The sequence below is a fragment of the Aulostomus chinensis genome, chromosome 7 (assembly GCF_037954235.1).
Source record: "Aulostomus chinensis isolate RoL2024-O1b breed Wild chromosome 7, RoL_Achi_v1.0, whole genome shotgun sequence".
In the NCBI taxonomy this organism is placed as follows: Eukaryota; Metazoa; Chordata; class Actinopteri; order Syngnathiformes; family Aulostomidae; genus Aulostomus; species Aulostomus chinensis.
This window is the reverse complement of record NC_141326.1, coordinates 15,084,539-15,102,332: the sequence shown is the minus strand read 5'-3', so window position 1 is coordinate 15,102,332 and position 17,794 is coordinate 15,084,539. Positions and strand designations below refer to the sequence as shown.

At 40.5% G+C, this 17,794-nt stretch overlaps 2 protein-coding genes across 3 annotated transcripts in view; both read right to left on the bottom strand.

The window, feature by feature from the left end:
• lonp2 (lon peptidase 2, peroxisomal) overlaps positions 1–6,065 on the bottom strand; it is a 28,116-nt gene extending 22,051 nt beyond the window's left edge. Inside the window, exons 1-3 of the mRNA XM_086208678.1 lie at positions 5,533–6,065; positions 3,644–3,779; positions 2,903–3,016 (exon numbers count right to left, since the gene is read on the bottom strand). Coding sequence (XP_086064804.1) covers positions 2,903–3,016; positions 3,644–3,779; positions 5,533–5,765 — 483 coding nt within the window. The 5' untranslated portion in view covers positions 5,766–6,065. The remainder of the gene's footprint in view (positions 1–2,902; positions 3,017–3,643; positions 3,780–5,532) is intronic.
• A 2,458-nt stretch (positions 6,066–8,523) lies between these two features.
• Positions 8,524–17,794, bottom strand: part of il34 (interleukin 34) — a 39,909-nt gene continuing 30,638 nt past the window's right edge. Inside the window, exons 6-8 of one of the 2 annotated variants that reach the window (XM_086208676.1) lie at positions 17,193–17,300; positions 15,200–15,374; positions 8,524–13,649 (exon numbers count right to left, since the gene is read on the bottom strand). In XM_086208676.1, coding sequence (XP_086064802.1) covers positions 13,591–13,649; positions 15,200–15,374; positions 17,193–17,300 — 342 coding nt within the window. In that variant the 3' untranslated portion in view covers positions 8,524–13,590. The remainder of the gene's footprint in view (positions 13,650–15,199; positions 15,375–17,192; positions 17,301–17,794) is intronic. The other variant, XM_086208677.1, reaches the window with a different exon arrangement.

Genomic DNA, 17,794 nt, shown 5'->3' with positions numbered 1-17,794 from the left:
TGTGGCAAATGATAATAAACACAATAAAGATGGGTACAACGAAAAATACATCTTTTATTGAACATACTGCGGATTCGTACAAAAATTAAATAAAAATGTCCTATCTAAAACCAATTAGGCACAGTGTTCGGTCAGTAGAGACATGAATCCATAAATAAAGAAACCTCTGTCCATTTGTTTAGGGACAGGCAAATAAATAAATCAAAATCAAGGAAAATTTTTATAGCGAAAATACGCTGATAAAATGTACAATGAATGTCATAAAAACCGTACTGGCTTGAACGTTACTTGAATCTCACCGAGGCGAGTCAGACTCCGTTTCGTTCAACTGCCCGACGGGCTCCTTCAAATGTTCCTGCATCACCGAGGTCCTGCCATGAAACCAAGGTCTGCTTTGCAAACTCTGTTGTCTCACTCTGTTGGAAAAACGCGTCTGGCGACAATAGTCGACGATGGAATTCATTGTCGACTATTTCTATTGTCGATTTTTGTCGACAACGTCGACTAATCGTTGCAGCCCTACTTTGGACCAATTATTTCTTTACTTTTGGGGATAACAAGCTGTGCGATAAACAGGACTTCAGTGCTATGGGACATTTTTCAGGGTGTACTGATAGTTCAGGGCCTGTTTATCAGCTTGTGTTACTGCAGAGTGACACAGTGACAGCGGAGGTCACGCAGGGCCTTGTACTGTATATCCTGGGGGAGACTGTCACTTCATCAGAGTAAATCACAGATTTCACTTATCTTGTGTGATAAGATTAGAGTTTAGTGTCGCTTTTTATGGGTAAATGATCAAAGGCAGTGATTGGGGGCTGAGGGTTTGCTCACAGCCACATCAAAGTGAGGGGGGGGGTCATCAGATTGAAGTGTTATCACACTGTAAAGTTACAATTCTGACCATCATTATGACTCATTACCCAGCTGCAACATTTGTTAAAGGCTAATAGTGTGTCTAACGACCATTGTAAACTAAGTTTTGTGGTGCTGTCAAATAACCTACAAACAAACATCTGTTTGATAAGCATCGCTGCAAAATCACACCATATACACTAAAATGGCTTTTGAAGTGAAAATGAGAACAATGGTTAAATCAAAATTCCCTCGAATATCAATAATTATACTCCCATCGAAATATCAGTCAAAACTTTTCACAGTTACATCCTTTTTTATAGCTCCTAACCTTTACAAAATAAATATCACCTTAAGTTGTTTCTATGCAGATAATATCAATTTAAATCAGTAAAATTACTGGCACACAGTATGGGGTAACAATCTAATATCGTGCATCCTTAATCGAGACCACTTTTCTTTTAGTGCGTCTGATAGATGACTGATCCCTGAACAGACTCAGCTTAGCAAAGAACAAATGTCATATATCCTGCCTTTTCATCTGTTCATGTTTTTATTTGAGCTCATAAATCAGAGCAGCATGGTACAATGTCAGAGAGAGGGAGAGAGAAAAAAACAAGTTTGCTGGAAATCACGAAAGGTAAAAGGCATCATCCAAAAAAATTAAATGCAGCTGCAAGAAGATAAACATTTGACGTACACTGGAGAAATGAAATGAGATGTTCCCCAGCTGAAAGTATGTTTCCAGCGACCTTTTTTAATGCTGGTGGCATCAATACTATTATAACGCCTTCATTTCATAGAGGATTCTTTCCCCCCTGGTCATTTGTCTTCAATTCCCACCAAGGTTTGAATTATGTGTTCAGTTTTATAAAGAGAAGCACTGGCTATGTGTAAACTTTAGTTTAATCACAAATTATAAATTACAGTCATTTATTGAATGAGGATTTTCAATCCATCCATCCATCAATTTTCCTCCACTTAAAGGTTGCAGGAGGCTGGAGCCTATCCCAGCAGCCTTCATGAGAGGCAGGGTTCATCCTGGACGTGTCACCAGTCCATCTCAGGACCAACACATAGAGACAGACAACCATTCACACTCACAGTCACACCTACAGTCAATTTAGAGTATCAATCAGCCTCGTCCCCTCTTGATGTCTTTGGACTGTGGGAGGAAGCTGGAGTACCAGAGAGAACCCACACAGGAACAGGGAGAACATGGAGACTCCAATGAAAGATCCTGTGCTGGAGCCGGGACTTGAACCCAGAACCTTCTTGCTGTGAGGCAACAGTGCTGACCACTGCACCACCGTGCTGCCTGAATGGGGGTTTTATAAATTCTAATTCAGAAGTTGTTTGTGGATATATTCTCTTCATTAGGTTTCTTGTAGTCTTGTTTCTTGGGTGTGTACGTTGAATTTCAGTCAGCTGCTAAACCAAGGCAGCCTTGTATTGCTGTTTTACAGAGAGTCACCATATCCATTAAAAACTCTCTGTCCTGTGTCATTTATAAGTTTCTGACTACCGGAAAGTGAGGAAAATAGTTTCAATACATCTTTATACTATTTCGCTTTTCTATATGATGCCCTTTGATAACTCTTCAGCTCCACCTTCTCCCCTGAGGAGGCTCGCTTTCCACCTTGAAACACGTTTGCTCTGCAGACATAACATTCTTTATCTGATTTCACGTGTACTGAACTCATTAACTGCATATCTGATTGCTCTGCCCCTGAAAACTAACAGTATACGGCAGATATTAGCAGATACAGCACCCTCTCTGAACCCTTTTAGACAACACAACACTGACAGAAGCAGACGTGTTTCATAAGCAACACTATGGAACCCAAACAACCCACAGATTCAGACCTTAACTGATTCATGCCTAATTCTTAACCTTAACCAACATTTTGATGCATCAGGGCCAGTGTTTAGTTACCATGAGGACAAGGGGTCCTGATAAGGTTTCTCACACACACACACACACACACGCACACACATACACACACGTGTGCACACACGTGCGCACACACACACGCGCGCACACACACACCTGTACAGCAGCCTGGTAGAACCTCTGGGACAGCTCCCCCAACTCTCCATCTTCCGCAGTGACACCCTCCGTTGCCGGCGCTGTGTATTGCTCCAGTTTATCCAACTGCTCCACCTGGAAATATAAATGACTTAAAAGCTTGCCGGCAGCCATGTTGTTGTTTTCTTTCACTTAACTTTCTCTGTAATAATAAAAAATGTTAAAAGTGATGCAAGCTGTCAAAATAGTTAAACCTTCTCAGTCTCCAGGCAAACAGCTGCAGCAGGAAGTTTTCAAGCTACCAGGTATACTTCAGTCCTCAGGTTTTCGGTAGATCGTGTTAGACCATGTTTTTCCTCAGTTTATATGTGTTGTTATGGACAACTTTGCATTTCACATAAAAAAAATATTGAGGAGAGCAAAAAGAAAACAAAAACTGCATACACACTATCAATTGAAAACACTTAATTGCTGCCAACTTGTCAGTTTGTCTGTTTACAAGGTGACTCAAACAGCTGTGGGGGATTTTGATGAAATGGGTTATTAGGTTTAGCAACAGCCAGTTAGATTTGTGATTGATCCAGAGCCAGATCTGAAGATGTGATATGTCAGAGTTGGCAGAGGTACGTGCTCTTCAAGTATCCTCTGGTATTTATGAAGAAGAAAATGTGTGCAGGGATACACAATCTGTTTCTGCAATAATAGTGAGCTCACGTTCAAAATCTTCCTCGTAGTGGCTCTAAGACATCAAATAAAGGTTACCTCTGCCAGCACGAAGGGCCGCTCCTTCAGCAGACTTGAAACACTGAAGCGACACAATCCAGTGATGAGGAGGGTGTAGTGGGGCTTTGGCCAATTACTGCCCACCACCTGCACCGCTATGCCCGCCGTGCCAATTCTACAAAGACAAGGAGAGAAGAAGTAGAAGGTTGGAGTTGCTATTTGAAGGAATGTTTCTCAACATGAGCAATAAATCTGTCGAGGGCCCAACCTCTCACCTCTGATTACTCCAAGACCTTTAAAAGACCAGTTAAGTTACAATAAATCTCATTTTCATTGTCTGGTGCAGAATTTACAATCATCCTTCAGGCCTTTCTTCGACAAGAAGTTGGAGAAAAGACATCTGGTAAAAAAGTGGGTTTAAATCAATGTAAAGTACAAACCATTTGTCAAAGAACATAGTGTGTGGCTGCGACCACATGCAGGGCTTCTTGACTGGGGACAGGTTCTACTCCTGCTCATGAACTGAGGTTTCTCACCAACCATTTGTTCATTCCAAACCTCCAAATCAGGCCAGATGTGGTACAAGAGTGGAAAACTGGTGATCGATGTCTGAAAGGATCTGCTGCATATCTCCTGGTCCTGGACATCTTAGGGCACCTTCAGAGGTCTTTTTTTTGGGGGGGGGGGGGGGGGGTACCAGCTGTTAAGGCAGCAAGAGGGCCTACATAATACCAGGTAAGTGGTTTTAATGTCTGGATGACTGATCTCTGTAGTCTGTAGCCTGTATGGCCGACTGTATTAATCCACCGTTTCTGTACTGCAGTCCTGATCAGGACGAAAGTGACCTCTGCTGTGCAATGTGTAACACCTTTGATCGATGATGCAATGGTTTGGCTCTAAACTGGTGAGAATGTGGTCCGGTTAGCCAAAACAGGTTCAGAATATCTTGAAGGCATCGGATCAAAAACCAATATGGTAGGAAAAGGGCCAAAGTGTATTTTTACGCAAGGGCATAGGAATGTGTCCGACTGCTCATTCAGTTTAACATCCGGATTACTCGTAAAAAAAGTTCCGAGGAGGAGTTCAGATTCATTCTGTCAAAGAAAGAACTTTCAACACATAATAACTCCTGAAATACATGTTTGCCAAATAATCAGAAACACAAATAAACAAGTACATTAACTACTATACCATAGTCTCATCTTATTGCCCCACTACTTTCTACATTGCCACACAAGGTCAGGTTACTGTATGTTGTTGTCTTATTTTTTTTCTTCTTTTCTTCAATTTTTTTTAAAGTATAAAATGGTCTTTATATTTACTTCTTCTGGGGTCGGGCCGTCTGGGGATTCAGTCCTCTCCTGCTTCAATCAATCATCTGCTTTTTCGTTGTTTTAAAAACATATTTTTTGAGTAAATGATTTGTTAAGATATGGTTAGCAAATATGTGCTACTTAGTAACCAGGCCGGCCTGCTGGACTGCGGGTCAAAGTTCACTAGTATGTTTGGGGATTTCTCTCTCAGTTTGACTCAACTGTAGATTATTCTGGAACAATAGAAAATCAAACTGATGAACCAGTTCCAAATGGACGTAAAATTGCCAAAGACATAAAATGCAGTACCATCTAACGTTGCCCTTCGAGGAAAATCACAGCTCACGTCTTAAATGATAATAAACGCAGTGTGAGTTTATTGCTGGTTTCACGGTGAGACTGCAGCAGATCCAAAATGAGGAACGATGAAGTGAGATGAAGACCACTCCTCCCAGTTCTGTGTGTGTCCTCCAATAAGGTGCTACGAAGAGGAAAGTCTAGCTAACGCCCATCATCTCCTGATGCTAATAGTACAATTGGCTGTTTATCCCGGGACCCTCAGGTTCGGGGTCCTGTACAGTTGGAAAGGACAACAACACCCGCTGTGACACTCACTTGTGAAGGCTGGGCAGGTCGTCAGCGTCGTGCTCTGGGTCTCTGGTGTTGGGAATCACTCCTATGATTGTGCTTTTTAGTGAGGTCCCCTTCAACAGGCGGTGTTTGACCAAGTGCATGTTCCGTGGAGAGTCCACGCTGAACCGGACAGTGGAGCCCGGGAGGAGAACCCCTTCATGGGTCAACAGAAGTGGCAGGCGGCTCGGTATCTCTATTCCGCCGCCGGAGGACATTGTCGACAATGTTTTTAAGCTCCAATTCCCTGGTTTTCAACGCAAAAGTTTTTCTAAATTGTATTTTAATGTCCTGTGTTCAAGGAAAACTCAAAAGCCTCAATAACACCAGCTCGTCTTACTGTCAAGGAAATATCAGACTTCCTGTAATGATTTTCAAAATAAAACCGTCCTTGGTAACTTTCATTAAACGTCAGCGTAAAAAATATTTTACTGCAGGTTTAAAATAAACTCACCAAAAATAGAAAGCATACAGGTGTCGCCACACCATTTTTTTTCGCACTAATCTTCGGCACGTTTCAAATAACAACTTTTGTTGCTCAAGTAATTCCGTGACTTCCTGTGTGCGCTGGGTTTTCAACGGCGACTCAAACGGGACAAAATACACGCAACAGCGTTTCTTTAAAATGCAGTACAACTACATGCTGCAGTTTTATTTAGAAAGGTTTTAACGTAGTCTGTTCTTGTGACTCAACGTTACCAAATGTAATGTACAATACATAGTGGTAAAATGTACATTGTTTAATGTCTTTTATCATTGTTATCAGTGTAAGACTGGTTTGTTTAATCTTTTTTCTGCATCTTATTACAGTAAGTTGTTACAGAGCCCATTTCATATATGTTTTTAATATTGATAATAATACTACATACTACATTATGAGATTATGATACAGTTTACTGATTACACCTGAGTAATGGGGCAATGAAAAAGGGTATTTTAAATTGTTATATTACCAGTTTTATTTACATTGGTGATCTAAATAAGTTATTCTAATAGGTACTTTGTAAATCCATGCTTGACTAAAGTGATGGATAGGCTAATTTGGATGACAGTTTTTGCAAACTGAAATGTAAGATTTGGTTGAACGTTGAAGTCTCTTTATTGTTGGAACGTCCTCTGACATTGGTCTTCAATCCAAGAAAACCTCCTGAACTTTTCTGCCAACACAGAGGAGATTCTCAGGAGGTGTCACCAACGACTGTTCCTCCTCAGGAAACTCAATTCCTTTGGAGTCAGCGCGCCCATAATGATGACTTTCTACTACGCCTTTATGGAAAGCATCATCACATCCTCCATAACCTGCTGGTTCCACTCCCTCAGCCTCCAGAACCGGAACAGACTGCAGCGCACTGCATCAGTGTGCTCCAAAATCATCGGCCTGCCTGTCAGAACTCTTTGACACGTTTACAGCCAACAGGCCCTGAGACAGGCAGCCAAGATCATCAAAGACCCCTCACACATACTCCACTCTGCATTTGAATGGCTCCCTTCTGTGCGACGCCTCCGCTGTGTGGCCTGCAGAACTGAGAGGAGGAAAGCCACCTGTCTCCCCAAAGCCATTCTTCTCTTTAACTCCAGCTGCTAACACCTTCCCCACACCAACACCCTACACACACACACACCTACATACTCTCCCCGGGCTACTCAATATCCTGTCTTCACTGTTACACTGTTTATACTGTTTACATTGTCTGCACTTTATTCACTCACTCCAGTCACCTTACTCTTCATTTTACATTGTGTACATACTGTATGTAGTATATTTATTGTATTTCTATCTTTAATCTTATTTTTATTCTCTTATTTATTCCCACTGTCATGTCCCTGTTTTTTTTTTTCTTTTTCTATTGTTTTTTAATGTCATGCTGCTCAGTTGTACCGTACTTTAATTGCCCCTCGGAGATAAATAAAGTCATCTGAATCTGAATCTGAATCTGAAAGACGTACACTGTTTCTCTTGAATAACATTTAACAACATATAACCAACAAAAAACAAACAGCATAACAACATAAAATAGAATAAACACATACACAGGCACAATATGAGTACCCCTGATATTTCAAATGACAGGAATACTTTTTTTTTTTTACAGGTATTAAACTTCCATTTTGGAGGAAGTTTTTGAATCCTTTGTGCTTGTCTTTTTCTTTCAGATGGGGTTTGATTTCATCGGTAAGGTTTGCGGGTAGAGATAAATCAGGCTTATAATTAGAGTGACTATGAGGGAAGAAACACACAAGTGATCAGTTCAGAAGTTCAGTCTACTTATCATGAAAAGGACTGTTCATGTCAAAGAAACAGTTGTATATTGTCCTCTGTCCAAAAATATGGGATGATGTCATCAAGGTCATCTTGAGATGGGCTTGGGACACTGAGAAGTGTGGTGGAGAACTGTGTGGGTATTTAGGAGGCAGGTTCTATTGAGTTATACTGGGGGAAATGCCAGTGTAATTTAATCTTAAGATTAAAGTTAGAGATCTTGACCTGCAGGGTCTACCAGTCAGGAAAGCTCAGCTTTTATTTAATGAGTCCCACAACTTTATGCAATATTACAACACAATCTGGATAAAGTTTATCCTCCATAGCTGCCATATAACATAACAGTCGAGTCTAATAGTCTAGTGATCTATCTAACATCTCATTTACAATACAACTCACACATTTCTACTATGACACATGTAGATAATCAAAATGTAGGTCAGTGGTAAGGAACCTGTGCATTTGTAAAGAATTAAATCTTTTTATGTCATCTTTACAATATCTGGGTTCTAAATCCATTTCTAAACAAGTTGTCAATCAAAAATGAGCCTTCAGACCTTTTGTGGCTGTGTTTATCTGCACAACAAACATAAGGAAACCCTCATGCTTAAGTTACTTGAGATAGTTTGACTGGTTAAAAAGACCTTTATACTATTATTCAGTAAAATAATCATCCATAAATTAATAATGGCAGTATAATAAAACACTCTGTGCACATTGTTTAGTTGATAAAAATAGCGATTTAATTCTTATTTCTTTCATAAAAGTACTGTCATGTACAGTAGTATTATACATTTCCAATAAATAAATAAATTCAGTATTTTTGTGTATAAAAAAAAAACAAATCTGTTTCTAAAATCTATCTTCAGACCAGACACCCATCCATGGGTCTGCAGTCATGGCCTCTCTGTTGTTGCCAGTTGGCTGTTATGTGAACAATAAGAGATCTTTAAAATACATCTTTAAAATGCGCTTGTGGTTACAAAAAGACAACTGTACCGTTACATATCATTGATAAGGTATAATAAAAAATACATTTACTGCGTTTATAGCAGGACACCAATAATCTTAGCTCGTCTGGTACACAATTATAGAGCTTTTTCTTTGTGTGTGGGGATAAAGTTTCACCCTGTTAAAACTGAAACGATGAATAAGTTTCTTGTAGACCGAAGGCTCCAACTTTAACATGAAAGACATTCATCACTCTCCCTCCTGCCGAGTGACACAATTAACCTTTGAAGCTGGGAGTGAATGCATGAACAGAAAGTGTGACATTCATCCACTCAGGAAGTTTTCATAAACAGATGCTTTGAATCATCTCGGGGGTAAACCAAGTTCAAATGAAAACAAATCTTACTGATGAAACCAATGTAATTGTCACATAATAAGAATTTTTTTATCACTATACCTCTAGTTTGTGTGTTGTTCTATTTAAGAGATATGCTGTAATCCTAAATGTCACTTGAAACACAAAATAAGTTGGGTACTTTTTTTGGTTTCTTCATGTTTAAAAACCAACTCTGGCAGCACCTGCTTGAAAAAAATATCCTTCCTTAACAAAGGCCATCAACTTCAGTTAAGGGAATGTCAAACTGTAAAACTGACTAAACCAGCAAGTCAGGATTTGAAACCGTAAAGGCGGTGAATGGTGACAGATGTCGCTGTCGCCGTGGTAAATTGCATAAAAAAAAATAGTCACAGGAGAAAAGAGGAGTTCCTGGAGAAGCTATGAAGTGGTTTGACCCCCATGTTTGCACTCTTTATAGAACACTGACCTCCCAGCTCGCTATTGCTTACAGGGTGAAGGCAATTAGAGACTTCATAATAAATACTTTTCTCCCAAAGCTCTGTTAACATATTTTTAGGTTTTCACATTTTCTTATGTTTTGAACCAAACTTGAACAAAACACACCCTCATGTCTGAGCTCTATTGTTTCTTGTGAAAATGGACTCCTTTCAAACACGTGGCAACCAGTCACTGCTGACAGGGTATATTTGAAACATGACATGTTCATGAAACATATCTCTCTCATTTACAAGAAAGAACGGTAATATCAGGACACAGGTGATTTTCAGCTTTAAAGTCATACTTCAACCAAAATGTGTGTTGTGCCTTTCAAGTACTTGCAAATCGGTGTTCTGAGGACATTGAACTTCAAGCTAAGTATACGTGGCTTGACTCTTTTGCATTCACATAAATATTACAGGAAGAGGAAACATCGCTGTGAGCTCAAAACACGAGTTTACTAGCACTTAAGTTAAAACAACAATACATTTCTGGGGGTGAAGCACCACTTTAAGAACTTCTGTTTAGCGAGAAGAAACCGCCATCTTTCTCTGAGGGAAGGCTGATACATTAAAGCCACAGATGACGGCGCCAGGCTGAAACATACAGTACGTGCTGTGTGTGCTTCATTTAAACACACAGAAAGTACCAGCAGTGTCATCGCGGAACTTTTAACACGACGATGATGCGAGTGCAAACCAGTACACGCGTTGTGCTGACGAGGGAGCTATTTTCATCAGTGTTGAAGAAAGTACTTATTTCAGTTGGCATGTGCTTTGGAAGTGGAGGGAAAAAATATGCCACATTATCTTTGTACACAAAGATCACACAAAAGAACATCTGAACAGTTGACATATATTGTAACAATAAACATTCCGTACCCTCTTTTTTTTTTAAGCGGTTGTGGTTCTGCATTTTCCTGTTGTTGTTTTTGTTTTTTTTTTGGAATTTCTAAAGCTACATTTGAGTCTTTTAACAGTCTCCCCTGAGATTTCTCCAATACTCCAAAGTTTTCAAATTTTGACGAGATCTGGCGCAATTACTATACGATTTGTGATATTCGATGGAATTTATATGCTCATTTCCATTTGAAAACCCATTAAAAACCTGATGTTGTGATTTCTTTTTTTTAATTATTCATTTTGTGGAGATCTGAGTCAAACAAAGATGTTTTCCTGAATGACGCCGAAATGTCTGCAGCACCACAATACTGGGCGCTCAGTCCGCCCTTAATAAACATGGCACCTCCCTGCAATTTGCGATTTCAGTTCCATTTTGATTGATCGTGCAGCTGTACTGCAAAGGTGGTTGCGCTCCAAAGGAACAACTCAACCAAAAATAAACAGGAAAGGCTTAAAACAAATGTCCATGTGGAACCGTTCATATTTTACATTTCCGGCAAAAATGTTTTCCCACTGGTAAAATAGCATCGCAACTCATAACCATGTTACAATCTGTCTATCTAATTTTTTTTCTAACGTTTAAAAATACATCCAGATTTGGGGGCCTAACTGTAACATTTACAAATTCTGGCTGCAATGTAATTTCATATTTGCAACGTCACTCATACTCCAGTTAGTTTTGCACAGGTTAGAAAAACAAAAACAGATCTATAGTAAATATAAGAAAGTATAACTTTAGACGGAGATGATTGTATATTGCTCTTTGTGCGTGATAAACATATAGAGAGAAAAGGAATACGCTGCAAAAAAACCTCATCGGGAAGAGGAAACAGTAGTAATCGATTCGTCTTCAGGTGTGAAGTTCATGTCATTTCTCTCGCTCTTCTTGCTCAATGATGACTGGAAGTGGCGTTCGTAAAAGAGAAGTCTGGCTATGGTTGGCTTTTTCCTCAATATAATGAATCCGATGTGAAGCCTCTCCTACTGCTTCATGCTGTCTCTGCGGTGAACTATGCAGCCCTGTTTGGGAGCACATCCTCACATCACAGGCTTTTTTTTTGTGTTTGTCAGGCAGATTTTTGGCAAAGCACCCCTCACTCCAGGTGAAGTCAACCCTCGGCTGGGGAGGACCAAGCAGGGGGCACTGCATCCTCCTTTTATTATGATCCACCTTTGAAAAGAATGTGTCTGAAATATTGATCAGACATTAATTTAGCTGATACCCTCCTGATCAAAATCTTAAGACCAGTTCAAAAATGGCAAGAATTTACATTTTACACACAAAGAAGGTTCTAAGTAGAGCTTCCAAATGCAAAAAGAAGAAAAGGGAACAAGAGACCACAAGTTCTGAGCAGGCGATTTATTGAAAACACCAATTTAACTTAAATAGGCTGTTCATCAGCTGAACAAAAGTTAAAGACCACAGCTCCCCAAAAAAAAAACACGAAAACCTCCTAAAACAGAAATTAAAGTGTCTAACTCAGTAAAACTGACTCAGTAATGAGCAGCTCCACCATTATTGTTGATCACTTCAAACATTCATTTTGGCTTGCTTGATGCAAGTGTTTATAAAAGGCTAGTGGGAATGCTGCTCCAAGTGGTGAAGATGGCTTCACAAAGGGCATCCACTGTCTGGAACTGATGTCCATTTTTGTAAACTTCCCTTGCCATCCATCCCCAAATGTTCTTCACTGGATTAAGATCAGGGGAACACACAGGATGGTCCAAAAGAGTGATGTGATTCTCCTGGAAAAAATTCTTGGTCAGACAGGCATTGTGAATTGTAGCGTTGCCCTGCTGAAAAACCCAGTCATTACCACACAGACGAGGGCCCTCAGGGGGGGACGCCCGCTGCAACACCTCCAGCTGCTGGAGCTCCATTGTTCCATTGAGGGAGGAAGCACCTCTGATCATGATGGCGCCCCCTCCACTGTGGCGCCTAGTAAACATCTCAGGTGGCATCTCCGTGTCATGCCAGTAACGTTGGAAGCCATCAGGACCATCAAGTTTTTCTCCTCAGAGAATAAAACTTTCTTCCACCTTTGAATGTCCCATGTTTGGTGCTCCCTTGCGAAGTCCAAATGGGCAATTTTGTGGCGTTGAAGGAGACGTGGCCTTTGAAGACGTTTTTTTTTGTTTTTGAAGCCCTTCCTTCGCAGATGCCGTCTGATGGTTACTGGGCTGCAGTCAGCACCAGTAACGGCCTTAATTTGGGACAAGGATCGTCCCGTGTCTTGACGGACAGACATTCGGATCCTCCAGCTCAGAGCCGGAGAGATATTTTTTGGGTCTACCACTTGATTTTTTTGTTCCATAACCCTCAGGATCTTTTAAGAAATGCGAAATGACTGTCTTACTGCGTCCAACCTCAGCAGCGATGGCACGTTGTGAGAGGCCTTGTTTATGAAGCTCAACAATCCTACCACGTTCAAAGACAGTGAGCTTTTTTGCCTTTGCCATCAAGAGATCTTTACAGTGTGATCGCTTGACAGGAAATGACACGGAATCCACATGTTTGCACAGATTTTGGCTTTTAAAGGGTGTGGTCTTAAATTGCCTGCTCACAACTTTTGGTTTCTTGTTCCCATTTCTTCTTTTTGCATTTTGAAGCTCTACTTAGAACCTTCCTAAGATCCAACAGTGCAAAAATGCAAATTCATGCAATTTTTTCAACTGGTCTTTAGATCAGGAGTGTAGGTGTGAACATGAGCAAATCTCTTCCAAAACCGGAGACCACAAGCAACTATCTGAGCTGGAGTTTCCAACTGAAAATGGGAAATTCTGAGGATCTTTTACTGCCAAATGATTCAATAGTTTCAATTTAGCAAACCAACAACAACAACAACAAAAATCAGCACGGATACTGTTACTGTACTGTACCTACGATTGCAGTCTGTTTTTGTAGATGGAGCAGCAAAGGGGTTCTTCATCATCGAAACAATCTTGTTTGGTAGTTTTTGGAAAAGAATTGTTTATGTTCACAAATCAGAGCTGAACTGTCTTGTTTCAGTGTGGATCGTTAATGTGGATTCCTCTACAGGTCAGTGGAGATAATCCCAATCCGACAAGGAGGACCTCACCCGGCACTCCTCCACTCAGCTCTCAGGCTTCTCGTCTTTCTTCCGGACTTTACTGCAATGGGAGACATCCGCATCTGAAAGAGAGGCGAGAGGAGAAACTCGTTACACGTGTACATCACCCTCAATGACAGATTGTTTGATCAGTTCATAGAAATATTATTTTGAGTCTGTCAGCACATGTGTGACTGCCATTATAAACCATCCCTGTTTTATTTCAAACGAGCTGCAGCAGGCGTTGTGGTAAAGATACTCAACCCTCCTCTCTATTTCTAACCTTCACTAAATCAGGAACAATATTCAATGACATTGCAGATTTGTTTCCAGTGATAGGAATACAAGCATCTCTCATTTTATAGTTAAATATTCACTTTTTTAGGCCATTAGATGATGAACTTCCCTTGGCAACCCCCCCCCCCCCCCCCCCCTATAACTTTCATCATATAAGACTGCATAAGAACCTGTGGATTTATTATTTAGAAATTTCAGTGCACATGTACTGGTACACCAGAGAGAAATCTCGTGTTGACAACGTATTTGACGAATTTTGCACGTCACAATATCAGGAAGAAATTCAACAGGTCTCATGTAGGCATGTATCATGTAGTCTTGTCTTCCATAGGGAGGTCTTGGGCTGTTTTATCATCTAATAGCAAAACAATGTAAACGTTGATGTCATGTAGCTTTAAACCCGTGTGTTTGACCCTTCAGGTGAACATAAATCAACCGAAAGTTCTGATGGAATAAGAAGCTCTTAAAAGTATTTAATATACATGTCTGCATACTTTGCCACATTCTCAGGACAGCATGAGGCTTCTGATGATTTTGTTGGAGTTTTAAATTTTAGGGGTTTCTAAAATATTGACAGCATCTAATTTTTTTAAAATTTTTTTGCCATGAACTTCTAGTTTTTCTGTATCTTTGTCATCATGGATGACGCCTAAAATGAGCTATTTTTGAGTCACATTTACCATCCATCCATCCATCCATCCATCCATCCATTCATTCATTTTCTACCACTTATCCTGTTAAGGCTCGGGGGGGGGGGGGGGGCTGGAGCCTAACCCAGCAGCCTTCAGACGAGAGGAGGGGTTCACCCTGGACGGGTTGCCAGTCCATCACAGGGCCGTCGTATTAACCATTTTTTAAAAGATTAGTATTATCATAATTATTGTGAGCAACTGTAAATGTGGGTCGCCTTAACCGTTGTGTAACACGGCATATCGTGTTTTCAACTTAAATCTCATGTTCATAAATAAGCACATAAATTGGGCTGTTTTAGGCTGCTCTTCGGTGTGTCTTGTTCTTCTGATACTCTTAACACTGTGTGGAACACAGCGTGTCTTTTCTATCGTTCCTATTACACTGTGATGTGATGATTAGCAGATTAATGTATGCTTGTTGCTTTCAGCTATTGGCATTGAGGCACGCCTTTGAAAAACGAATGGAAGGAATCCTAATTACTGAAATGTCATGTAATGTAATAAACATACCGGTAAGACTCACTCTTCACTCATAGTTTTACTGCTTTTACACAACTCCTGCCTTACTGTTATTTCAATATACAAAAACTTCCAAAAAAGAATCCAATTTACATTGTGCTTTACGTTTCTTCAGTTCTACTCACCGTGCTGCTCCGCTTGTGGGTCAGCGAAACACTCACTGAAGAGGCAGATCATGGTGTGGCAGAAGTTGTCCAGGAGAGATTTTGGAGAAACGTACCGCCAGCTTGACTCGTGTACGATCTCAGGTTCATCTGTTAAATGATCCCAAATGTGCTGAAAAGACTCTGGAATCTCCTGCTGGAACACACCCACGCACACACACACACACCCACGCACGCACACACGCACGCGCACACACACACACACACAACACACACAGAGCGACCCCATAGTCTAGATGTTACTAGATGCATACAGAAGTAATAGTTCAAGTACAGGTACTGCAAACTGTATTTACTGTAGTAAAACAGGAACCAGGGTGACACTGAATCAGGTGGAGGGGCGGATATGTGACTGTGTCTTCTTGATGATGCTCAATTTGTAGACCACATGTTTGTTTGTTCATTTAGTTCAGCTCTCCATCAACTTAAAATTTCCAACCACTCAACTTTTACTTTGACGGTCGGTCGCCTACGTTTCCAGTTCTCGGCTAATTTTTTTTTCTATTTCCATCTTTACACATGTGAGAAGGGACAACTTGGATTGTAGAGACAGAACCAGGGAAAATACAACTTTCATTTGTTCAAATAAAAAGGGTGCATGTGTGTGTGTGTGTGTGCGTGTGTGTGTGTGAGTTCTCAGATCCTTGCAGTGAATCAGGCAGCCTGGCGACCTTCAAGTCTCTCTGGTACCAGAGGTTGAAAGGACATCAAATGTCAGGGTTGCATGTGTACTTAACTCAATTACTTGGTGCCATGAACACACAGTAATACATTTGACTGGAAATCACAAGAGGGAACAAATTGAAGGCATCTGATGTGCCTGTCCAGACGTCATTCCTTTGCATACCACGACCGAATTTTCAGATTAAGGAAAAAGTAAATTCTGATGCATATATTTGTCATGAAAGTTGCATGCAAAAATGGTTTCCTTACTGATCCAATGTGAGTTTCACATTTCCAGTCAGTTCCAGTTGTCAGTATTGCAGTGTTTACATTGTTGTCACGCATCATAATTGATGGAAAATTGAGTGAGCTGCTCCATAATTCTTGTATCAATGTTAACAGTGTAGTACAGCTCTGTTTAAGAATGTTTCCTGTTTTATTTTGCTAATATTACCTTGTGTTTTGTTGTGCGTTTTAACTTCCTGCCTGAGTTCTCAGTTTTGCTCAGCCTCTTTTCTTTCTAGAAACTCGAACATTCCATTTGACTTTTTTTTTCAAATTATTTCTTGTCATCTTTTTTCACTTCCTCCACTTCCCTGGGTGCTGATTGAGGGTCAGGCCACAATTTTCCCTCCAACCCTGAAAATCCATACATCCTACTTTTTAAAAATTCTATCCCAACTCAATCCGGTGGGTCGAATATCACCCACATACTGAACAAATCAGAGCGTGAGAGACAGATTGATTCTGTTCAGTTGTTTTGAGCCACAAATTGCAGTTTGAGGAAAATTTACGATATTCTGTGTAAAATAAACAGCTGGTTCTCAAACAACAGGCCACATCACCGTTTGTTCGATATCTTCTCCGACTGCTTCAAAACACCAGAACACCAACCTTGCTGAAGGAGCCTGATAGAACATCTAAATATTAACGCACTTCTGACTTAGACTACTGACATTTTGATCAAATTCAATTTACCATCAGAGGAAGACTAAATTTAGCGGACTTCCCCTGTTATCCCGGTCCTATTAAAGTAAACCACATCAGCCACCCACTTCTCTCAGCAGTACATGTCGGTACTTAACTCACCTTCATTGAACTCCAGTTTAAATTTGCTAATAATAAGGGCATTCATTCCCAATATTTATAAATAGGATCAATGTGACACGCATGTTCTGCCAAATATCCTCTGACCCCTGCATTCTGAGGGAAATTCAATTACATATTGAATTGCTTCATCTGAACAGACATCGAATACAGATGTGCTTCAGATACATGAACTCTGTCTTACCTCAGCTTGATGCGACTGTACAAAGACTCCCTCAGCATCCCTGAAGCGCCTCTCCAGCTCAGCAGCGTACGGGCGTGATGGGTGTCTCTCTGGCAGGACCCGGATGATCTGCGATTGCAATTTGTTTTTTAGGTTACGGGAACACCGACGATGCTCTGATGAGGGATTTTTAAAAAAAAATTTTAATCTTGTCTTCCTCGTTTCGGGGGTTGATCATAAAAGTGCAAACAAATCAAGATTGAAATCCCAAAATAAAGTGTTTCTAAAAGCTGGACGTGTGAGCTTTGAAGAACCTTACACAATTCTTACACTTCATTTTAAACCCTCTGGGAAGGAGTCAGCGATACAAAGCTGTTAAGGAATCATGTGCTAGAATTTAAAGACCGTGTCTTGGATGAAGATCAGGGAAGTACTCCATAAATAAGAGTATTTGGAGACTGTAGACATTCTTAAACGTCAATAATGTCCTCTGACGCAACAGGGAGCACATCAGGCGTTTTTGAACCTTTTTAACACAGGTCGAGAAAGTGAAAGATTCTTACAACACTGTCACAGCATGACCTACAACCCATAACCCCCAAAACTCTCTGCCATGATTCCAG